At 39.6% G+C, this 25,193-nt stretch overlaps 2 protein-coding genes across 2 annotated transcripts; both read right to left on the reverse strand.

Moving 5' to 3' along the window:
* Nucleotides 1-9,841: 9,841 nt before the first annotated feature.
* Nucleotides 9,842-13,855, reverse strand: LOC124252697 (glycoprotein-N-acetylgalactosamine 3-beta-galactosyltransferase 1-B-like). Its single transcript, XM_046686354.1, has 3 exons — nt 13,681-13,855; nt 11,516-12,177; nt 9,842-10,096 (listed from the first exon to the last, which is right to left on the reverse strand). The coding sequence occupies exons 1-3, from the start codon at nt 13,853-13,855 to the stop codon at nt 9,923-9,925; spliced, it is 1,011 nt and encodes a 336-aa protein (XP_046542310.1). The 3' UTR covers nt 9,842-9,922.
* Nucleotides 13,856-20,275: 6,420 nt separating this feature from the next.
* On the reverse strand, nt 20,276-24,662 carry LOC124252708 (glycoprotein-N-acetylgalactosamine 3-beta-galactosyltransferase 1-like). The gene is made up of 3 exons (XM_046686363.1): nt 24,392-24,662; nt 21,846-22,507; nt 20,276-20,468 (listed from the first exon to the last, which is right to left on the reverse strand). The coding sequence occupies exons 1-3, from the start codon at nt 24,660-24,662 to the stop codon at nt 20,295-20,297; spliced, it is 1,107 nt and encodes a 368-aa protein (XP_046542319.1). The 3' UTR covers nt 20,276-20,294.
* Nucleotides 24,663-25,193: the final 531 nt, after the last annotated feature.

A 25,193-nucleotide genomic window follows, 5' to 3' on the forward strand; every position in this document is an offset into this window, starting at 1 on the left:
GCTGAGCAAACTTTAGCATTTCTTACGAGAGATGCTGCCTTTAGTGTTGACTACAGGAAGTATTTGGAGTGTTTTGATATCAATTACTAATCATTATCATAGACTTATACATCGTGTAATGCCTGTATATAAACTGAGTGCCAGAAGAAATGTTACACCTCTTAACATTAGAATATCCTAAAATGTTATATGGATAGAAGACTTTGGTTTGGTATGTTTTAACAACCAATCATGTAACTCTATTGAGTCAAAACATCAGACTGAGGAATTATTTGATAATTAGGATATCGACATGTTTGTTTAGGTGGGGTCCATTGTCCTATTTTCAATCATGTAAAAATTCAAATCAAAAGTGTAAAAAAACAGTTAAAAATGGATCCAAAAGATATTGTTTATGATGATAATGCATGCACACTCACAAAGAGTGATAAAGTTGGGTTTTGGATATGAAAGAATGGTTGTTTACCGTAAGGGACCCAATGCTGAAATTGGATTTTTGTCTCTTTAAAACACATTCCAACAACTTGAGGTTTAATTTTTTGGATCATCATGACTTTCGACTGTTTCAGGAAGAGTCGTCAAACGGGAAAAGAGTAATTTTTTCCCTTAGATACTGTAAAATTTTGCCTGTTTCTGTCCTTGTATAAAGAAGCATAACGCCAAAACGTACCCATTGTAACTTCACCTTGCATGAAATGCACGTGAAAACTGTTGGAAACGGGTATATAAGGCCCCTAGATATATCATTTCACACCATACATTCACTACAATGCCGAGATTAACAGCAGAAGAGCGGGAGAGGGCCATTGGAATGCTGCAGACTGGGTCGACTGATCGGGAAGTGGCTGCTGCATTCGGGTGTCATCGCCTCACCATTCTAAGGCTGCGTCAGAGATTCCAGAATACTGGCACAACTAGACACAGACCCAGACGCGGGAAGCCACCAGTTACAACCCCTAATGAAGACCGCTACCTCCGTCAACTCCACCTACGGAACAGGTTTCAAACAGCCACTGCGTCTGCTAGTACAGCTCTTGGACGCCGAATAAGTCCCCAAACAGTGAGAAGAAGACTCCAACAACACGGACTGAGGCCACACCGGCCGATGCAAGCAGTACAGCTGACACGCCAACATCGACAAAACAGGGTTGCTTGGGCCAGAAATGTCAGACGTTGGCAGAACCAAAATTGGCAGAGGGTGCTTTCTTCTGACGAAAGCCGGTTCCAGCTGCACAGGGCGGACGGGAGAATACGGGTCTATCGTCGCCGGGGTGAAAGAGAGGCACGCTGCTGTGTACAGGAAGTCATACCCTTTGGAGGAGGCAGCGTTATGGTTTGGGGCGGTACACGCGGCGACACGAAATCCAACCTTGTTGTGATCGACGGCAACCTCACCGCACAGAGGTACATCAACAGGTTCCTACAGCCAGAGGTCCTCCCATTCCTCCAGCAGAATCCTAACACCCTCTTCCAACAGGACAATGCTCGTCCTCTAGCCAGACAGACGTTATAGTTTCTCAACGCCAACAACATGCAGATTTTGCCTTGGCCTGCCAGATCGCCGGACATGAACCCTATTGAACACCTCTGGGATTACATCGATCGTCGGATCCGGTTACGTCAGCAGCAGCCACATACACGTCAACACATTATTGCTGCTCTGATGGTTGAGTGGAGGCAGATTCCAGCTGCTTTCATCCGACGTTTGACGTATTCTGTGAGGCGGCGAGTTCAGGCATGTTAGAATGGCAACGGGGGTCATACCAGATACTAATCAAAGAGAGTATTTAATTAAAATCTTGCTTTTTCAATGTGTCTTTTGTTTTTTGTGATTGATCGAAAACGGAACAATGGATACCACTCTGACTCACATGGGTTTTGCACAGTCATAAGTGACTTATACAAAAACATCATCAGTTACTCTTCTCATGAAATGAAGAATCTGTATGACACACACAAATCGGTTCTCTAACTTGAAATCGTTGGGAAAATATTTACATATGAAGAGGTGTAACATTTCTTTTGGCGTTCAGTTTATATAAAGCTTTAAAATTTCAATTCTGTTTTCAACAATGGTGTAATGCCTGAAGCTTGGCTAGTTGGTTACATAAAGCCAATTTATAAAAACAAAGGAGACCCTGCTGAACCATGTAACTATATGGGAATTTCTTTAATGAGTTGTTTATGAAAGCTTTTCAACTCCATTTTAAGTGCACGAATGCAAAAGTATTCATACAAAATTCATTTAATAAGTAAGTAACACACCGGCTTTAGAAGTAAATATTTCTCGATGGATCAAATTAACGTTCGGAAATGATTAATTGACTTCGTTGTGTTTTCGTTGATTTCAAGTACAGCTTTTTTTTATACTGAAGCGGCCTTTGGTATAAATTAATTCAGAGTAATATCGATGGAAAATATTTCTGCATCATAAAGAATATGTAATGAGGTATACAATCTAGAGTTGTACATGATGTGAGGTGAAATTGGGTTTAACGTCGTGCTTAAGAATATTCCGCTCATATGACGACGTGCATGCGTGTGTATGTGTATGTGCAGCTGCTTGTACTAGCCCAGACTGAAGCTGGTTTTATAGTGCTAACCCACTGAGATACCATGCCGCAGTGAAGCATGAATACCCCACTCAGACACATTATACTGACTCCGAGCCGACCAGTCCTTGTTGTACCCATTAATGCCGAGCGCCAGGCAGGGACCATGTACCTGATGTAGTAACCAATGCCTTCCCTTGTAAGATTGGGATTAGACAGGGTGAAAATCTATCTCCTTCCTCTTTGCTTTGTATATAAATGATCTTGAGTGTTTCCTTTATGAACATGATGTACCTGGCCTCGGACATGTAAATAGGCTTATTGAGGACCAGCTTGGTATCTTTATGAAATTGTTGATATTACTTTACGGTAGTACTTTACGCTGACGATACTGTCATATTAGCTGAAACAAGTGATGGACTGCAAAAATCTTTGAATGTATTTGACCATTATTGTTAAGAATGGAAATTAAGTGTGGCTTTAGAAAAAAGAAAAAACAGAGGTTGTTATATTTTCAAAAGGATATTGTAAGACGAAATGCAACTTTACGTTAAGTGGTACATCTGTTGATATTTCAAATGAATATCTGAATCTTGGTGTACTTTTCACTGGTAATGGTCCGTTCGATAGAGCAATCAAAAGCATTCGTCAACTTGATATTCCAATAGACTGCCAATTGAAATTGTTTGATGACCTTGTTAAATGAATTCTTCTCTGTGGCGCAGAAGTTTGGGGGTTTAAAATGTTATCATCATCGGACGTGTCCATCTTAAAGTTTGTAAATATGTTTTTAACGTGACTTAACTTGGTTTTAGGGGGGTGGTTAGAGCTGAAATGAATGTACTGGTCGGAATGGGTGGGTTTTAGACCGTGGTTTGAAATGGGGTCCCCTCTTTCCCCATTCTTATGTACATGACCCATTTTGAAGAAGGCCCTGGCCTCCTCTCCCATCCAACCTGGGTGGGTTTGTCTCCTCAGAAAGACCAAGTCAGACCGTGGTTTCCAGGATCAAGTTCACCATGGAGACAGAACGACAACAAACTCCCCTTCTTAGATGTCCTTATTTCCAGAGACCCCTGCAACAAGATCCAAACCGCGGTCAACAGAAAACCCACCCATTCCGACCAGAACATTCATTTCAACTAAACCAACCCCCAAAAAAAAAATCCAACAAAACAACCAAGTCTGGTGTCATCTCAACCCTGACAAGGCGCGCCAGGTAGATTTGCGATGACTTTCAGCATGAGCTTAATCACCTACAACGTATCTTCACCAACCTCAGCCAGTATCCCACCAACCTAGTCAAGAGGACCATCTCCATCACGCTCCAGGCCAAACCCTAATTGACGAAGCATGAAGCCGCCACCATTAGGATTACCCTTCCTTATATTGGCAAGACCTCCCACCAAATCAGCAGACTTCTCAAGCACCAAGCAGGTATCGACAGCATCTTCTCTGGCTCTCCAACCCTCAGGACCATTCTCCAGACTAATGGGCGTAATCCACCCTCCACTAAGCAACCCCCCAAAGGAGTGATTTACAAGTTTTACTGTGAATGTGGTGATTCTTATATAGGTGAAACCTCCCGTCCCGTTGACACCCATCATAAAAGAACACAAAACCTCTACAGCTAAGGCAGACAGCAAATCAGCCCTCTCAGATCACCAGCAAAAGTTCCCTACCCATCAAATCAAGTTTGACGAATTCGAAGTCCTATCAACCAATAATCAGGACTTTACAAAAAGAAAACTGTTGGAAGCCATCGAAATCCGCCGCCACAAACCTTTGATCAACCGTTACCAAGGATACTACATCCCATCAGCCTATGCAGAACTAATCAAACTATAGACCATCAATAGCACCCTGTCTATTTGTTGTTACTACTTAATCCCCCTGTTTATTGGCTTCATCACTAGTGCTATTTGTTGTTTTTAGTCCCTTACTGGCCTCTTCCAATTATATACTCCGAAACGCTGTGTTTCTCCTATTGTATATTCTTGAAGGAGTAAGGATATACTCCGAAACGCTGTGTTCCTCCTATTGTATATCCTTGAAGGAGTAAGGATATACTCCGAAACACTGTGTTCCTCCTATTGTTCCTCTTATTGTATATCCTTGAAGGAGTAAGGGTATACTCCGAAACGCTGTGTTCCTCCTATTGTTGTTCCTTGAAGGAGTAAGGATATATTCCGAAACGCTGTGTTCCTCCTATTGTATATCCTTGAAGGAGTAAGGATATACTCCGAAACGGTGTGTTCCTCCTATTGTTCCTCCTATTGTATATCCTGGAAGAAGTAAGGATATACTCCGAAACACTGTGTTCCTCCTATTGTTCCTCCTATTGTATATCCTTGAAGGAGTAAGGATATACTCCGAAACGGTGTGTTCCTCCTATTGTTCTTCCTATTGTATATCCTTGAAGGAGTAAGGATATACTCCGAAACGCTGTGTTCCTCCTATTGTTCTTCTTATTGTATATCCTTGAATGAGTAAGGATATACATTGAAACGCTGTGCTCCTCCTATTGTTCCTCTTATTGTATATCCTTGAAGGAGTGGGATATACTCCGAAACGCTGTGTTCCTCCTATTGTATATCCTTGAAGGAGTAAGGATATACTCCGAAACACTGTGTTCCTCCTATTGTTCCTCTTATTGTATATCCTTGAAGGAGTAAGGGTATACTCCCGAAACGCTGTGTTCCTCCTATTGTTGTTCCTTGAAGGAGTAAGGATATATTCCGAAACGCTGTGTTCCTCCTATTGTATATCCTTGAAGGAGTAAGGATATACTCCGAAACGGTGTGTTCCCCTCCTATTGTTCCTCCTATTGTATATCCTGGAAGAAGTAAGGATATACTCCGAAACACTGTGTTCCTCCTATTGTTCCTCCTATTGTATATCCTTGAAGGAGTAAGGATATACTCCGAAACGGTGTGTTCCTCCTATTGTTCTTCCTATTGTATATCCTTGAAGGAGTAAGGATATACTCCGAAACGCTGTGTTCCTCCTATTGTTCTTCTTATTGTATATCCTTGAATGAGTAAGGATATACATTGAAACGCTGTGCTCCCTCCTATTGTTCCTCTTATTGTATATCCTTGAAGGAGTAAGGATATACTCCGAAACGCTGTGTTCCTCCTATTGTATATCCTTGAAGGAGTAAGGATATACTCCGAAACACTGTGTTCCTCCTATTGTTCCTCTTATTGTATATCCTTGAAGGAGTAAGGGTATACTCCGAAACGCTGTGTTCTTCTATTGTTGTTCCTTGAAGGAGTAAGGATATACTCCGAAACGCTGTGTTCCTCCTATTGTATATCCTGGAAGGAGTAAGGATATATTCCGAAACGCTGTGTTCCTCCTATTGTATATCCTTGAAGGAGTAAGGATATACTCCGAAACGGTGTGTTCCTCCTATTGTTCCTCCTATTGTATATCCTGGAAGAAGTAAGGATATACTCCGAAACACTGTGTTCCTCCTATTGTTCCTCCTATTGTATATCCTTGAAGGAGTAAGGATATACTCCGAAACGGTGTGTTCCTCCTATTGTTCTTCCTATTGTATATCCTTGAAGGAGTAAGGATATACTCCGAAACGCTGTGTTCCTCCTATTGTTCTTCTTATTGTATATCCTTGAATGAGTAAGGATATACATTGAAACGCTGTGCTCCTCCTATTGTTCCTCTTATTGTATATCCTTGAAGGAGTAAGGATATACTCCGAAACGCTGTGTTCCTCCTATTGTATATCCTTGAAGGAGTAAGGATATACTCCGAAACACTGTGTTCCTCCTATTGTTCCTCTTATTGTATATCCTTGAAGGAGTAAGGGTATACTCCGAAACGCTGTGTTCCTCCTATTGTTGTTCCTTGAAGGAGTAAGGATATATTCCGAAACGCTGTGTTCCTCCTATTGTATATCCTTGAAGGAGTAAGGATATACTCCGAAACGGTGTGTTCCTCCTATTGTTCCTCCTATTGTATATCCTGGAAGAAGTAAGGATATACTCCGAAACACTGTGTTCCTCCTATTGTTCCTCCTATTGTATATCCTTGAAGGAGTAAGGATATACTCCGAAACGGTGTGTTCCTCCTATTGTTCTTCCTATTGTATATCCTTGAAGGAGTAAGGATATACTCCGAAACGCTGTGTTCCTCCTATTGTTCTTCTTATTGTATATCCTTGAATGAGTAAGGATATACATTGAAACGCTGTGCTCCTCCTATTGTTCCTCTTATTGTATATCCTTGAAGGAGTAAGGATATACTCCGAAACGCTGTGTTCCTCCTATTGTATATCCTTGAAGGAGTAAGGATATACTCCGAAACACTGTGTTCCTCCTATTGTTCCTCTTATTGTATATCCTTGAAGGAGTAAGGGTATACTCCGAAACGCTGTGTTCTTCTATTGTTGTTCCTTGAAGGAGTAAGGATATACTCCGAAACGCTGTGTTCCTCCTATTGTATATCCTGGAAGGAGTAAGGATATACTCCGAAACGCTGTGTTCCTCCTATTGTTCCTCCTATTGTATATCCTTGAAGGAGTAAGGATATACTCCGAAACGGTGTTTTCTCCTATTGTATATCCTTGAAGGAGTAAGGATATACTCCGAAACGCTGTGTTCCTCCTATTGTTCTTCTTATTGTATATCTTGAAGGAGTAAGGATATACTCCGAAACACTGTGTTCCTCCAATTGTTCCTCCTATTGTATATCCTTGAAGGAGTAAGAGTATACTCCGAAACACTGTGTTCCTCCTATTGTTCTTCTTATTGTATATCCTTGAAGGAGTAAGGATATACTCCGAAACGCTGTGTTCCTCCTATTGTTCTTCTTATTGTATATCCTTGAAGGAGTAAGGATATATTCCGAAACGCTGTGCTCCTCCTATTGTTCCTCCTATTGTATATCCTTGAAGGAGTAAGGATATACTCCGAAACACTGTGTTCCTCCTATTTTACCTTATTGTATATCCTTGAAGGAGTAAGGATATACTCCGAAACACTGTGTTCCTCCTATTGTTCTTCTTATTGTATATCCTTGAAGGAGACCCGGTACATATTTAGTTGTGTCGTTGAACCAATGAAACTGTTTGAGTGGAATGTATTGGCCGATATGGTAAAGGTATGTATGATAGATCACCGCGAGTGGATCAATGTCCTCATGCTCATGATCATTGTCCACTGTCATGTTGCTCTTTACACCAAATGAAATTTGTTTCTAACGATAGTCCAAGATGGGTATTCTTTAGCACTGACGTTATACATTTACCTACGTTCGCATGAAAATGTACTAATGTGTGGTAACAAGGTACGTACATAGTGAAATGCTCTGTGTGTGTTTGTGTGTCTGTGTGTGTGTGTGTGTGTGTGTCTGTGTGTGTACGTGTGTCTCTCTCTCTGTGTGTGTGTCTGTGTGTGTACGTGTGTGTGTGTGTAACTAATCATTTGCTTTTGCTTTTTTTTTGGCTTATAGCAAGAGTTTTAAATTGTGTGTAATATTCATATAGCCCATGTTTTAATTTGTACTTAATATTGTTGTAGCACCCGTTATTTTTGGTGTTCTTACTTCCCCATCTGGCCTCATCCAATTATGTGCCACTTATTGTTCAATTACATACTGTTCTTAATGTTAATCGGAAGTTTCTCACAACATACTATACACGTATCATTCTAACTACTTGGTTGTAGTCACTTTACACCGAATCGTCGCTCAATGCAATAAAGACGATTTCTTTTTATAAAGTTGTATGCTTCATTACTTTGAAGTACTATAGAACAGTATAACACGTACATAATAATTTTGAACATAATAATTGTAGACAATTCAAAACTGTACACTATGATGGTATAATTGAAAGACAATTGGAACACTATGGAATATTTGAAAATATTGGGGTGTGTTAACACATAAATCTATGTATTTTCAATGTTTGAGGTGAGGAGAAATGGGACTGCGTTTGAAATGTTTTAATAGCATGCCCACTGACATCCTATGCCACAGTTTAACATGGACACCCCAGTCAAAGACAACTGATTCATCCCCCGAATGACCAACTCCAGGCAGAGTAACAACAAGTAGCATCTTTTAACATGGATTGGTGTGACGTGGCTCGGGAATCGAAGCACCGATCTTTCACACTGCGGGTAGATGATCTATCCATTAGACCACAGAGACAGTAATGCATGTACGAAAGAGTGTAAGTAATTTGTATCACAGTCAGGCTATAACCGTGATGATCTCGCCGAGGGCGAGGAGAGGAAGTGCGTATTTTCAAGTGTGTCAAACGTTCCATGCTTATTCGTTTTTGTCTTCAGATGAACAGTTGACTTGATATGGCGTTACACAGAAATACAGAGATAAAACAACTCAATCGGCAGAATCGAGAACTATCTTTATACAGATGAACATGATGGATGCAGTTTTACCGATGATGAAGACAATAATTTCACTCGTTTACTCGCCTCGCACAGAGGACTAATATATACCAGAGAAACAAGTTGATGTGCTTGCAATGGTACTGTATGAGCCTCTCTTAAACTGTTACATCTACACTCATCACTCAACATGTTGATGAGGGGCGGTGGGGTAGCCTAGTGGTTAAAGCGTTGGCTCGTCACGCCGAAGACCCGGGTTCGATTCGCCACAAGGGCATAATGTGCGAAACCCATTTCTGGTGTCCCCCGCCGTGATGTAGCTGGAATATTGCTAAAAGCGGCGTAAAACTAAACTCAGTCAGTGATGTTGATGAGTGAGCGAGCTTGAGTTCACTATAATCGTGTTAAACACTGCATCTACCTCTTTGATAGGCATTTAAAAGTTGAAGTACAAAGAAAAGATAAGAATGTATAGAGCCTATGCCGAAACGTCATTTCAGTTGTTATAACGAATTTGTTCATCCATGTATTCTTATCCTTCTTTAAAGTGATGTGGATGGAAATCCCGAACTGCTCAACAATAACTAAAACCTGTCTTGCGGAGATCGATATCACAGTGTGAACAAGTAAGTAGTTTAATAGAAGAACAATGGAAGAAGTTACAGGTGTCAGACAGTGTTGATTACTCAAATACAGAGGGGCCGTTCTTTGTGACACGTAGTAAACAATATCGGAAACACGTTAAAGCTCTTTGTTCCGCAATGTGTGACACATGTAACATGTGGAACATGCTTCCCCATGTCAGTATAATAGTGCCATAGTGCCTTTACGTAATCATATCAATTTGTTATATCACCATAAAAACTTTATACACCATTAGTAGTATAATATTGTTTCATGCAATTGGAAACATACGAACAACACCAAATACTTGATGGAGCATTCCAGTCGAACAAGACATCAGTCGAATGGCCGTTCTCTGTGTCACTTCACTTATGTGTTGATCTCCTGAGTTCCGGGTTTCACATTCTCTATTCTGTTGAGCTCCTGAGTGCCGGACACAATGCCATACGGTCGTAAGTGGTAGATGTAAAACTCCAGATCGTACATCTTCTGTGGTTTCACGTAGTGGAAGGATATGGCGTAGTCGGAGATGCTGTCTACACCCTAAAATATATAATGATAATGTGAGCTCGTTACACTAAGCCAATAAATACTTACATGTCGATTTTCCTTCTATACCTAACAGTCTAGAATTAACAAAAATCTAGCTATTTGAGTCGTAGATAAAACTCGTTATGACATCAACTTTAAACCGATTGTCATAAAGAGGGTGGATATATGTTTACTTCTATTATGGACCATTTGATATACAAGTGTGGAAAAAGTCACATTGTTGCATACAAGTGGAGGTATGTCCTTGGAAATCTAAAACTATTGCTATTAAAATGTATTGTTATATTTTTTTTGAGGTTTAAAGATTTGTTCATTTTTTATCATTGAAAATATGTTTTGCTTGATATGATCTAGGCTGTCCGAGGCATGCATAGAATTAACCCCCTTCTTTCTATATATCACACCCCATGATATTTGTAGGATTATGAACCTTTCTTTCATAAAACAAAGATACTTTTTAAAAACTTTGATGAAATACACATCATCCAACTGTGCTCTTTCAGTCCATCAAATCTTTGTATTCCTGTGTAATAAATGTCACAGGCTAAAATCTGTTTGTCACTAACACTGCACCATACTTTCCAGCACTCTCACTGATGCTGGTGTAAACAGCCCACCTTACTTGTGGTCTGACTGGAACATCCTGGGCTTTGGCACATGCAGTCCCTGCAAATGTTGCAGAGGCAGGTCACATGACTGCTCTCTATAAAAACTACATGTGCCAGAGGCCAGGCACACACCATGTCAGGCAACAACTTTAACATGTTGTTAAACAGGTATGTTGTGAATTTGGAATGATAGTTGTATTTAAGTATGCAAATGGTATTTATTTTTCAGGTATGACGTATATTCAACATGATATTAAACAATGTTATGGGGAAATTGCCAGTGATAAAATTAATTGTTCAAAATACAATTAATTCCATAGAATATATTTTGAGTATTTACTAATTGATTAACATTTATATTATCTGTGTAGAGAGACACACACCATGTCAGGCAACAACTATACCATGTTGTTGTGATCCACAGGTTTAATACATCAGCCAGAATGGACTTTGTAGTTCCTGCGACATAAAGATATGCTGGACAGGAAACACTATTAAAGTGCATTTTCCACTATTCCAGTTTTCATTGTATTTCTGGTAAGCATTGTATACATTCAGTACATAAATCACAGATTTGCCTAATACAGATGTATCCAAATTTCCCAACAGGTTACACTACATCTGGCACCTCTAGCATCAAGCAATTTCGTTTCCGCCGCTTCAAAGCAGGACCATTGATGCTGACTGAATGATTCATCTGACAAACCGACGGGGTTTGGCATAGTACCAAAGTAAAAAAGATTATTCTGATGAAAAAAACAGATTCTATCTAGGTAAATATAGCATACTGTGTTTCACTTACCTTCTTAGCAGCACCTTTTGGATCGTACCAATAAAACCACCATGGGTAATTACCCTCCAAATGGATCTCAGGCCAAAAGCAATGGAATCTGCTCCTCCCGAGGGCGTCTGCTGTGTTGACTGTCCTCACCCCCAGGTTCTCCATACATCTGCCGAATGCCACATCTTCGGGACCACCATCAGGCCTGCACAGTTTGGGATCGTGTCCCTTCTCCCCATATCTCCTTAACGCCTCCTTACTCAGCACATATCCCGCTCCGCCACTGTAGTACCCTTGTTTGACAAGTGGCTTGAAATGATGGCCAAAGAATACAGTTTCAGATTTGTTTTGGGACGTCATAAAGTATCGGAGATTTTCTAAAATAACATATGTATCATCGTCAGCTTTCATGAACCAGTCAGCATCATCAAAGTGGTTTTCGTAGATGTAGCGGAAAGCCTGCATTGTTTTGGCCGTCAGATGCTGCCGGCCTTCCGACACGTTTAATCCGATTGTAGGGAACTTTGGATCTGTCACAGAGCTCATGAAAAGGACTTTGTTGCAGCGCCTTGTCCACGTGTCACGAACTACACGTGCTTTAACATCCAGGTTCTTTGGTGACGTCATTATCCAGCAGAGTACTTTCTCCTTTTGATATAGAGCCTTGGATATGGCATCATTATCTGTTCCAAGAAAGCAAAAATCATCTTTAAACTATTTCGATAAGCACTTTCACATAGGAATAATGCTAGATTGATATGTTGCAACTATTGAAAGACGAGTGAATTAGTGAGATGTGGATGGTTCAGTGGAACGGTTTGATTCAGTCGGTAGGTCAGGTGAGTGAGTGAATTGGGTTTTACACCGCATGTAGGTTTATTCCAACACGATTATAATGGGGATAGCTGAAATTGGTTTCTCACTGTGAACTGATGTGAGAAATAAAATTATGGATTGACAATGCAATGTTTTAGCCACAAGAGGTGTGGTTGAGATTAAGTGTGGTGTGGGACATCACTTCCCAGGGACATCAAATATGGGATTCACACAATGTACCGAAGGGGGGAATTCAACCAGTTACGTCCATCTAATTAAATACAACTTGGCTTTCAACTTCACCGACATGGCACACGTAATTAGCTGTTCAACGAAATGTCTTTGAGCTATTTTGATAAACAATTTCACATAGTGATATTGGTCGATTGATACGTTACACCTTCTCAAAGACGAGTCAGTGAGTGAGTTGATGGATGGTTCAGTGGGTTGGATTGGTTTGGTTGGTAGATCGTGTGAGTGAGTGAGTGAATTGGGTTTTACGGAAACCCACTTTTGTGAGATAATTTACTACATGCGGCTACCTGGAGGAAAAAACATGCCTATTTGACATTTCATGAGTCCCCAGCGAAGTAGATTATTTTCAGAAAAAGCCACTTCTCTCAATGCAAAACGAAACTATCTAAAAGCAGTAAGTAAGGCAGTATCGGAAATATACTGTAACACAAATCCAGTCTTACATACATTCACAACTGTATATGTGTTTTTTTATCATTAAGATTAGAAATAATCACGTACATAGAAATCATATAAAATCTAACTTCGTGCCGTGTTTTGTTCATTGTCCGTGAAGATCCGGATTAGAATTGGTCTTCAGTAACCCATGGTTGTCGTAAACGGCAACTAAGGTTATTGAGTGGTCGAGTCAGACTCGCTGACTTGGTTAACACATGCCATCGTATCCCAGTTGCTGAGATTAATGCTCATGCTGTTGATCACTGGATTGTCTGGTCTGACTGGATTGATTACAGACCGCCGCCATGTAGCTGGAAGATTGCGGAGTGCGGCGTTAAACAACAAAGCAATATACATCTCAATAGTTCCAGCATAGTTCCTCTGCAAATAAGGGAAAGGTTCAATCCTGTGATATGCAAATTAGCCAGTGACAGTGATGTTATTCTAAGTCATCACTGTGTCAGTGGGTGGCATTGTTCAGCATCGATGACGTTATTCGAATCTGTGCCGTGAGATGAGAATGACGTCACACCTGAAACGATGGTATGGCTGAAGATTGTTACAGTCGCATGTATGTCATCAATATTAAACTAAACCTGTGTATATATTACAAACACACACACACACACACACACACACACACACACACACACACACACACACCAATCGGCACTAACCTTTATGGAAACGCAGGTCCTCAAATTTGATATTTGCAGACAAGTATTGTCCAAAAGACTTCGGGAATTCTTCATGGAAGTCCTTCGATAGATTCTGCATCTCCCTTGAATGAACATCTTGTGAATGTACAGAGTTCACAATAGACGAGACGAAATGAAAGTCGGAATGTTCCATTTTAAAGAACACAACACAAATGGACGCCAACGAAAATCCAACTGTTAAACCTAACACAGCAGCAGATAGTTTTGTGACAGGAGGGAAGGTAGCCATTTTTCAGTTATTTCACTGTTGTTGATTTACATCCACGATTTATGTACGTTTTTGAAACCTGATATTGGTAGCCACTGTATGGATATTGACTTTCAACTCTCCAGCGCCTTTCTAACAGTTAATCGTTGATCGCTGGAATGAGGCTGAAAAGAAACAAACAATCAATCAGATTGTGTTCATTTGGGCAATTATGATGCGTTCATAAAAGGTTACTAGATTTAAACAAAATTGTTCACCTGTATGCATTCCATGATTACCTTTGGCACGTCTGCCATCAGGACATCTAAATAAAATATGTTTCAAAATGCCTAGACATATAACGTAGATGTATATATACCTGTAGTATTGATTCGGCAACATTTACGTCTTGAGGGAGCTGTTAGTATGTAACAGATGTCCATTGAAGGGCGAGAGCCAGACTTTTGTCTGGTGTATCATGATATTGTAACACATCATAAAATGTGTATAACTGCCATCAATTAGCAAGTCATTTGGTGACTGTTGGTAGGCAATTAATAGGTTTCTGTAGAAATCATTGGCTAGTGGGGAAAGACTCACAACATAACACCCATCATTGTCGTCAATTTGCCGTGTGTTGGTTAGGGGTGGGTATTGCAGAGAATTCAAATATTGCGATATATTGCGATATATTGCGTTGTGAAAGCATATATTGCAATATGTATTGCGATATATTGCAAGAAGAAATTTTAAACAAAAACCTACTTATAATCGACTTAATGCTTGTTTTATAAAGCAAAAATAGAACAAAATCAATATGCTTGATTAAGCCTTAATAACAGCTTTTAATCATGACCAAAAAAAAATTAAATATTTTTTAGCACAAATGTAACAAGGAAATATCCGAAGATTTCCGAATGTTACGAAGTTTTTCGAATGCAAGTCAAAATACCGGTTTTCGATCGGCGTATCGCAATACGTATCGTTTTCATGTCTGCACCCGTAAATACCGGTAAAGCGGTTATATTGCGCAGCCCTAGTGTTGGTTATATACGGTGGGTGGGAGCAGTCTGTCCCCTTTAGGTCAGAATTCAGAGTAATATCGATGGAAAATATTTCAGAACTATAAAGAATATGTTTGAGCATATACAATCTAGAGTTGTACATGATGTGAGGTGAGGTGAAATTGGGTTTAACGTCGTGCTTGAGAATATTTCGCTCATATCACGACGTGCATGTGTGTGTATGTGTATGTGTGGCTGCATGTACTAGCCCAGACTGAAGCTGGTTTTATAGTGCTAACCCACTGAGATACCATGCCGCAGTGAAGCATGAATACATCACTCATACACATTATACTGACTCCGAGCCGACCAGTCCTTGTTGTCCCTATTAATGCCGAGCGACAGGCAGAGACCATGTACCTGATGTAGTAACAAATACCTTCCCATGTAAGATTGGGATTAGACAGGGTGAAAATCTATCTCCCTTCCTCTTTGCTTTGTATATAAATGATCTTGAGTGTTTTCTTTATGAACATGATGTACCTGGCCTCGGACATGTAAATAGGCTTATTGAGGACCAGCTTGGTATCTTTATGAAATTGTTGATACTACTTTACGGTAGTACTTTACGCTGACGATGCTGTCATATTAGCTGAAACAAGTGATGGACTGCAAAAATCTTTGACTGTATTTGACCATTATTGTTAAAGGTCACATGCAACGTAAAACACAACTTTGCAGATTCTGATACCTTTCGGTCTGGACTTACCGAAACAAAGCGTCAAAAATGCAGATTCAACTTATAAAGTTGAAAAATAACGCGATGAAAAATACCGCGCGAAATCGTAGTTCAAACGATTCACTAACTTTCCCCCAGAGTTGGGGGAATTGAAGTGGTTTCAACAGCTGGGCTGCGCTCATAGCACATGCGCAATGAAATAGGTTCGCGCAACTTGGAAGCGGGTTGTACGGTGAATATTCGGTGAAGGCTTTGGTGTGAGCTATTTTTCTAATGTTTTGTTGATATTTCACATTCGCGAGCTTTTTATATGTTATTACAGAAGATTACCGATTTAACTGTTTATGTAATCTTATTTGTCTATTTCACCACACGTTCTTCTTACCGAGTCACTTTCTCAGTTCGATACTTCAAAGCAATGTCATTATTTAGCGTCGACAGAATTTCTAACTGTGATATAGATATGTCGTTGTCACAGACAAAACTCAATGTCTGTTTTGTTGGCACCTATATATGTGTCTGCCTGTCCGTCTGCTAATGACAATATTCAATACACAATTTCAATCACTGAACACATGCAATTTGAACTTAACACCTATCAGGCTATACACAATAAACAAAACGCATTGATTTATGGCCCGAGTTCGGTCTCTGTTACATTATGTAATTACACAGACAGGCCGGTGTGATACTTGTACACATGACATGTTATGATGTCTGTTGGTTGCAAAATGTTATACACAAAAAATGAGCACGTATTTACAAAACCCAACATCTCTATATATACACACACAATGAGCCGTGAGAGCATCTGCAAATGAACCGTTACACTTGAGTGCACACCCACCCGCTCTGACTGGGTTCGGTATCCCGGCTGCTTCGTTTATTGGGAAGTAAAATAGTACAAAATATTGCACTTTTCATTTGCGATTGTACGCTTATAATTTTGTTTTTATGTTTTTTCATAACCAGCAATGTATATTATATGTCATGAATAAGTGATAATTGTGTTTTAATTATGTTTGATTTTTTGGTTGCATGTGACCTTTAAGAATGGAAACTAAGAGTGGCTTTAGAAAAAAGAAAAACAAAGGTTGTTTATTTTCAAAAGGATATTGGAAGACGATATGCAACTTGACGTCAAGTGGTACATCTGGTGATATTTCAAATGAATATCTGAATCTTGGTGTACATTTCACTAGTAAGCTACTAAGGCAATGTTTTTTTTCTTCAAAAGCATTCGTCAACTTGATATTCCAATAGACTGCCAATTGAAATTGGTTGATGACCTTGTTAAATGAATTCTTCTCTGTGGCGCAGAAGTTTGGGGGGTTAAAAATGTTATCATCATCGGACGTGTCCATCTTAAAGTTTGTAAATATGTTTTTAACGTGACTTAACTTGGTTTTAGGGGGTGGTTAGAGTTGAAATGAATGTACTGGTCGGAATGGGTTGGTTTTCTGTAGACCGTGGTTTGGATTTTGTTGCAGGGGGTCCCATGGGGTTCCCTCTTTCCCCCATTCTTACTGAAATCTACATGACCCATTTTGAAGAAGTAGCCCTGGCCTCAACTCTAACCCCCCCCCCCAAAAAAAAGAAAAAACACAAAAAAACAACAACAACAACAAAAACTAACCTAAAAGGAGTAAGGGTATACTCCGAAACGCTGTGTTCCTCCTATTGTTCCTCCTATTGTATATCCTTGAAGGAGTAAGGATATACTCCGAAACGCTGTGTTCCTCCTATTGTTCTTCTTCTTGTATATCCTTGAAGGAGTAGGGGTATACTCCGAAACTCTGTGTTCCTCCTATTGTATATCCTTGAAGGAGTAAGGGTATACTCCGAAACACTGTGTTCCTCCTATTGTTCTTCTTATTGTATATCTTGAAGGAGTAAGGATATACTCCGAAACACTGTGTTCCTCCAATTGTTCCTCCTATTGTATATCCTTGAAGGAGTAAGGATATACTCCGAAACACTGTGTTCCTCCTATTGTTCTTCTTATTGTATATCCTTGAAGGAGTAAGGATATACTCCCAAACGCTGTGTTCCTCCTATTGTTCTTCTTATTGTATATCCTTGAAGGAGTAAGGATATATTCCGAAACGCTGTGCTCCTCCTATTGTTCCTCCTATTGTATATCCTTGAAGGAGTAAGGATATACTCCGAAACACTGTGTTCCTCCTATTTTACCTTATTGTATATCCTTGAAGGAGTAAGGATATACTCCGAAACACTGTGTTCCTCCTATTGTTCTTCTTATTGTATATCCTTGAAGGAGACCCGGTACATATTTAGTTGTGTCGTTGAACCAATGAAACTGTTTGAGTGGAATGTATTGGCCGATATGGTAAAGGTATGTATGATAGATCACCGCGAGTGGATCAATGTCCTCATGCTCATGATCATTGTCCACTGTCATGTTGCTCTTTACACCAAATGAAATTTGTTTCTAACGATAGTCCAAGATGGGTATTCTTTAGCACTGACGTTATACATTTACCTACGTTCGCATGAAAATGTACTAATGTGTGGTAACAAGGTACGTACATGGTGAAATGCTCCGTGTGTGTTTGTGTGTCTGTGTGTCTGTGTGTCTGTGTGTGTGTGTGTGTGTGTGTGTGTGTCTGTGTGTGTACGTGTGTGTGTGTGTAACTAATCATTTGCTTTTGCTTTTTTTTTGGCTTATAGCAAGAGTTTTAAATTGTGTGTAATATTCATATAGCCCATGTTTTAATTTGTACTTAATATTGTTGTAGCACCCGTTATTTTTGGTGTTCTTACTTCCCCATCTGGCCTCATCCAATTATGTGCCACTTATTGTTCAATTACATACTGTTCTTAATGTTAATCGGAAGTTTCTCACAACATACTATACACGTATCATTCTAACTACTTGGTTGTAGTCACTTTTAGCTTGATAGCGATGTAAGAATCTATACCAAATCGTCGCTCGATGCAATAAAGACGATTTCTTTTTATAAAGTTGTATGCTTCATTACTTTGAAGTACTATAGAACAGTATAACACGTACATAATAATTTTGAACATAATAATTGTAGACAATTCATTGTGATACAATACAATACACTATGATGGTATAATTGAAAAACAATTGGAACACTATGGAATATTTGAAAATATTGGGGTGTTTTAACACATAAATCTATGTATTTTCAACGTTTGAGGTGAGGAGAAATGGGACTGCGTTTGAAATGTTTTAATAGCATGCCCACTGACATCCTATGTGTGGCCACAGTTTAACATGGACACCCCAGTCAAAGACAACTGATTCATCCCCCGAATGACCAACTCCAGGCAGAGTAACAACAAGTAGCATCTTTTAACATGGATTGGTGTGGCGTGGCTCGGGAATCGAAGCACCGACCTTTCACAGTGCGGGTAGATGATCTATCCATTAGAACAGAGACAGTAATGCATGTACGAAAGAGCGTAAGTAATTTTTATCACAGTCTGGCTATAACCGTAATGATCTCGCCAAGGGCGAGGAGAGGAATAACTGATAATTGACAAGTGCGTATTTTCAAGTGTGTCAAACGTTCCATGCTTATTTGTTTTTGTCTTGAGGTGAACAGCTGACTTGTTATGGCGTTACACAGAAATACAGAGACAAAACAACTCAATCGGCAGAATCGAGAACTATCTTTATATAGATGAACATGATGCATGCAGTTTTACCGATGATGAAGACAATAATTTCACTCGTTTACTCTCCTCGCACAGAGGACTAAGATATACCAGAAAAACAAGTTGATGTGCTTGTAATGGTACTGTATGAGCCTCTCTTAAACTGTTACATCTACACTCATCACTCAACATGTTGATGAGGGGCGGTGGGGTAGCCTAGTGGTTAAAGCGTTGGCTCGTCACGCCGAAGACCCGGGTTCGATTCGCCACATGGGCATAATGTGTGAAACCCATTTCTGGTGTTCCCCGCCGTGATATTGCTGGAATATTGCTAAAAGCGGCGTAAAACTAAACTCAGTCAGTGATGTTGATGAGTGAGCGAGTTTGATTTCACTATAATCGTGTTAAACACTGCATCTACCTCTTTGATAGGCATTTAAAAGTTGAAGTACAAAGGAAAGATAAGAATATATAGAACCTATGCCGAAACGTCATTCCTGTTGTTATAAGGAAGCTGTTCATCCATGTATTCTTATCCTTCTTTAAAGTGATGTGGATGGAAATCCCGAACTGCTCAACAATAACTAAAACCTGTCTTGCGGAGATCGATATCACAGTGTGAACAAGTAAGTAGTTTAATAGAAGAACAATGGAAGAAGTTACAGCTGTCAGACAGTGTTGATTACTCAAATACAGAGAGGCCGTTCTTTGTGACACGTAGTAAACAATATCGGAAACACGTTGAATTTCTTTGTTCCGCCATGCGTGACACATGTAACATGTGGAAGATGCTTCCCTATGTCAGTATAATAGTGCCATAGTGCCTTAACGTAATCATATCGATTTGTTATATCACCGTAAAAACTTTATACACGATTAGTAGTATAATATTGTTTCATGCAATTGGAGACATACGAACAACACCAAATTACTTGATGGAGCATTCCAGTCGAACAAGACATAAGTCGAATGGCCGTTCTCTGTGTCACTTCACTTATGTGTTGATCTCCTGAGTTCCGGGTTTCACCTTCTCTATTCTGTTGAGCTCCTGAGTGCCGGACACAATGCCATACGGTCGTAAGTGGTAGATGTAAAACTCCAGATCGTACATCTTCTGTGGTTTCACGTAGTGGAAGGATATAGCGTAGTCGGAGATGCTGTCTACACCCTAAAATATATAATGATAATGTGAGCTCTGTACACTAAGCCAATAAATACTTACATGTCGACTTTCCTTCTATACCTAACAGTCTAGAATTAACAAAATTCTAGCTATTTGAGTCGTAGATAAAACTCGTTATGACATCAACTTTAAACCGATTGTCATATACAAGTGTGGAAAAAGTCACATTGTTGCATACAAGTGGAGGTATGTCTTTAGAAATCTAAAACTATTACTACTAATATGTATTGTTATATCTTTTGAGGTTTAAAGATTTGTTAATTTTTTATCATTGAAAATACGTTTTGCTTGATATGATCTAGGCTGCCCGAGGCATGCATAGAATTAACCCCATTCTTTCTAAATATCAAACCCCATGATATTTGTAGGATTATGAACCTTTCTTTCATAAAACAGAGATACTTTTTTAAAAGCTTTGATGAAATACACATCATCCAACTGTGCTCTTTCAGTGCATCAAATCTTTGTATTCTTGTGTAATAAATGTCACAGGCTAAAATCTGTTTGTCACTAACACTGCACCATACTTTCCAGCACTCTCACTGATGTTGGTGTAAACAGCCCACCTTACTTGTGGTCTGACTGGAACATCCTGGGCTTTGGCACATGCAGTCCCTGCAAATGTTGCAGAGGCAGGTCACATGACTGCTCTCTATAAAAACTATATGTGCCAGAGGCCAGGCACACACCATGTCAGGCAACAACTTTAACATGTTGTTAAACAGGTATGTTGTGAATTTGGAATGATAGTTGTATTTAAGTATGCAAAAGGTATTTATTTCTCAGGTATGAAGTATATTCAACATGATATTAAACAATGTTATGGGGAATTGCCAGTGATAAAATTAATTGTTCAAAATACAATTAATTCCATAGAATATATTTTGAGTATTTAGTAATTGATTAACATTTATATTATTTGTGTACACACACCATGTCAGGCAGCAACTATACCATGTTGTTGTGATCCACAGGTTTCATTCACCCAATAAAATACATCAGCTAGAATGGACTTTGTAGTTCCTGCGACATAAAGATATGCTGGACAGGAAACACTATTGAAGTGCATTTTCCACTATTCCAATTTTCATTGTATTTCTGGTAAGCATTGTATAAATTCAGTACATAAATCACAGATTTGCCTAATACAGATGTATCCAAAGCAAGTTACGCTACATCTGGCACCTCCAGCATCAAGCAATTTCGTTTCCGCCGCTTCAAAGCAGGACCATTGATGCTGACTAAATGATTCATCTGACAAACCGCCAAACAGGTTTGGTATAGTAACAAAGTAAAAAAGATTATTCTAATGAAAAAAACAGATTCTATCCAGATAAATATAACATACTGTGTTTCACTTACCTTCTTAGCAGCACCATTTGGATCGAACCTATAAAACCACCGTGGGTATTTACCCTCCAAATGGAACTCTGGCCAAAAACAATGGAATCTGCTCCTCCCGAGGGCGTCTGCTGTGTTGGCTGTCCTCACTCCCAGGTTTTCCATACATCTGCCGAACGCCACATCTTCTGAACCACCATCACGCCTGCACAGTTTGGGTTCGTGTCCCTTCTCCCCATATCTCCTCAACGCCTCCTTACTCAGCACATATCCCGCTCCGCCACTGTAGTACCCTTGTTTGACAAGTGTCTTGAAATGATGGCCAAAAAATACAGGTTCAGACTTGTTTTGGGACGTCAGAAAGTATCGGAGATTTTCTAAAATAACATAAGTGTCATCGTCAGCTTTCATGAACCAGTCAGCATCATCAAAGTGGTTTTCGTAAATGTAACGGAAAGCTTGCATTGTTTTGGCCGTCAGATGCTTCCGGCCTTCCGACACGTTTAATCCGATTGTAGGGAACTTTGGATCTGTCACAGAGCTCATGAAAAGGACTTTGTTGCAGCGCCTTGTCCACGTGTCACGAACGACACGTGCTTTAACATCCAGGTTCTTTGGTGACGTCATTATCCAGCAGAGTACTTTCTCCTTTTGATATAGAGCCTTGGATATGGCATCGTTATCTGTTCCAATAAAGCAAAAATCATCTTTAAACTATTTCGATAAGCACTTTCAAATAGCAATAATGCTAGATTGATACGTTGCAGCTATTGAAAGACGAGTGAATTAGTGAGATGTGGATGGTTCAGTGGAACGGTTTGATTCAGTCGGTAGGTCAGGTGATTGAGTGAATTGGGTTTTACACCGCATGTAGGTTTATTCCAACACGATTATAATGGGGATAGCTGAAATTGGTTTCTCACTGTGAACTGATGTGAGAAATAAAATTGTGGATTGACAATGCAATGTTTTAACCACAAGAGGTGTGGTTGAGGTTAAGTGTGGTGTGGGCCATCACTTCCCAGGGACATCAAAAAAGGGATTCACACAATGTACCAAAGGGGGAAACCCAACCAGTTAGGTCCATCTAATCAAATACAACTTGGCTTTCAACTTCACCGACATGGCACACGTAATTAGCTGTTCAACGAAATGTCTTTGAGCTATTTCGATAAACAATTTCACATAGTGATATTGGTCGATTGATACGTTACACCTTCTCAAAGACGAGTCAGTGAGTGAGTTGATGGATGGTTCAGTGGGTTGGATTGGTTTGGTTGGTAGATCGTGTGAGTGAGTGAGTGAATTGGGTTTTACGGAAAAGAAATAGCGCCCACTTTTGTGAGATAATTTACTACATGCGGCTACCTGGAGGAAAAAACATGCCTATTTGACATTTCATGAATCCCCAGCGAAGTAGATTATTTTCAGAAAAAGCCACTTCTCTCAATGCAAAACGAAACTATCTAAAAGCAGTAAGTAAGGCAGTATCAGCAATATACTGTAACACAAATCCAGTCTTACATACATTCACAACCGTATATGTGTTTGTTATCATTAAGATTAGAAATAATCACGTACATAGAAATCATATAAAATCTAACTTCGTGCCGTGTTGTTTCATTGTCCTATCCAGATGCCCGTGAAGATCCGGGTTAGAATTGGTCTTCAGCAACCCATGGTTGTCGTAAAAGGCAACTAAGGTTATTGACTCGCTGGCTTGGTTAACACATGCCATCGTATCCCAGTTGCTGAGATTAATGCTCATGCTGTTGATCACTGGATTGTCTGGTCTGACTGGATTGATTACAGACCGCCGCCATATAGCTGGAATATTGCGGAGTGCGGCGTTAAACAACAAACCAATAAACGTCTCAATAGTTCCAGCATAGTTCATCTGCAACAGGCAGCAGCCTTGTGACGACTTTTCACTCTCATACAGTCAATTTTAGATACCACGGATGTTTTTTCATCTGTTTAATTTTTAAGAATCCTTATCTATATTAACATTCGTGACAGAAATGGCAACTTTCACAGAGAAAATATCCTAAAACGTGAAGCACTATTTCTAGTCATTCTTTGTTTGCGTTGGTTGTGCTGGCATCAAAGTCCCAAAGGAGCCCTGGCAATATGGTCTTGTTGATGTATATCTATCACGTCATGCTCGTCACTGCCATAGATTCAGCTGTATATATATATATATATATATATGTTATTACACAAAACAATATGCAGACTTCACCGAAAGGCTTACATTAGGACAGTATGTCTGATCTCACAACAATCGCGTTTGTTTACAAATAAGGGAAAGGTTCCATCCCGTGATATGCAAATTAGCCAGTGACAGTGATGTTATTCTACGTCATCACTGTGTCAGTGTGGCATTGTTCAGCATCGATGACGTTATTCGAATCTGTGCCGTGAGATGAGAATGACGTCACACCTGAAACGATGGTATGGCTGAAGATTGTTACAGTCGCATGTATGTCATCAATATTAAACTAAACCTGTGTATGTATTAAACACACACACACACACACACACATACCCTCCCCATCGGCACTAACCTTTATGGAGACGCAGGTCCTCAAATTTGATATTTCCAGACAAGTATTGTCCCAAAGACTTCGGGAATTCTTCATGGAAGTCCTTCGATAAATTCTGCATCTCCCTTGAATGAACATCTTGTGAATGTACAGTGTTCACAATAGACGAGACGAAATGAAAGTCGGAATGTTCAATTTTAAAGAACACAACACAAATGGACGCCAACGAAAATCCAACTGTTAAACCTAACACAGCAGCAGATAGTTTTGTGACAGGAGGGAAGGTGGCCATTTTTCAGTTATTTCACTGTTGTTGATTTACATCCACGTAGTTGGGGCAAATCTCTCCCTTTGTAACTTGTACCTTATCAATATTTCCCTTTTCAGGAATTATGTACGTTTTTGAAACCTGATATTTGTAGCCACTGTATGGATATTGACTTTCAACTCTCCAGCGCCTTTCTAACAGTTAATCGTTGATCGCTGGAAAGAGGCTGAAAAGAAACAAACGATCAATCAGATTGTGTTCAATTGGACAGTTATGATGCGTTCATAAAAGGTTATTAGATTTAAACAAAATTGTTCACCTGTATGCATTCCATGATTACCTTTGACAGGGCGCTTGCCATCAGGACATCTAAATAACACACGTTTAAAAATGCCTATTCTAAACATATAACGTAGATGTATATATACCTGTAGTATTGATTCGGCAACATTTACGTCTTGAGGTGGCTGTTAGTATGTAACAGATGTCCATTGAAGGGCGAGAGCCAGACTTTTGTCTGGTGTATCATGATATTGTAACACATCATAAAATGTG

This window comes from Haliotis rubra, unplaced genomic scaffold (genome assembly GCF_003918875.1).
Source record: "Haliotis rubra isolate DU_JTF1 unplaced genomic scaffold, ASM391887v1 Scf1139, whole genome shotgun sequence".
Lineage (NCBI taxonomy): Eukaryota > Metazoa > Mollusca > Gastropoda > Lepetellida > Haliotidae > Haliotis > Haliotis rubra.

Bases quoted from the DNA above. Each gene is read 5' to 3' on its own strand.
- LOC124252708 (XM_046686363.1), bottom strand. From the start codon at position 24,662: ATGGCCACCTTCCCTCCTGTCACAAAACTATCTGCTGCTGTGTTAGGT. The intron at 22,508-24,391 runs GTTAGTGCCGAT...TTATTGGAACAG, and splicing joins GGACCTGCGTCTCCATAAAG to ATAACGATGCCATATCCAAG. The intron at 20,469-21,845 runs GTAAGTGAAACA...TATATATTTTAG, and splicing joins CAAATGGTGCTGCTAAGAAG to GGTGTAGACAGCATCTCCGA.
- LOC124252697 (XM_046686354.1), bottom strand. From the start codon at position 13,855: ATGGAACATTCCGACTTTCATTTCGTCTCGTCTATTGTGAACTCTGTA. The intron at 12,178-13,680 runs GTTAGTGCCGAT...TTCTTGGAACAG, and splicing joins GGACCTGCGTTTCCATAAAG to ATAATGATGCCATATCCAAG. The intron at 10,097-11,515 runs GTAAGTGAAACA...TATATATTTTAG, and splicing joins CAAAAGGTGCTGCTAAGAAG to GGTGTAGACAGCATCTCCGA.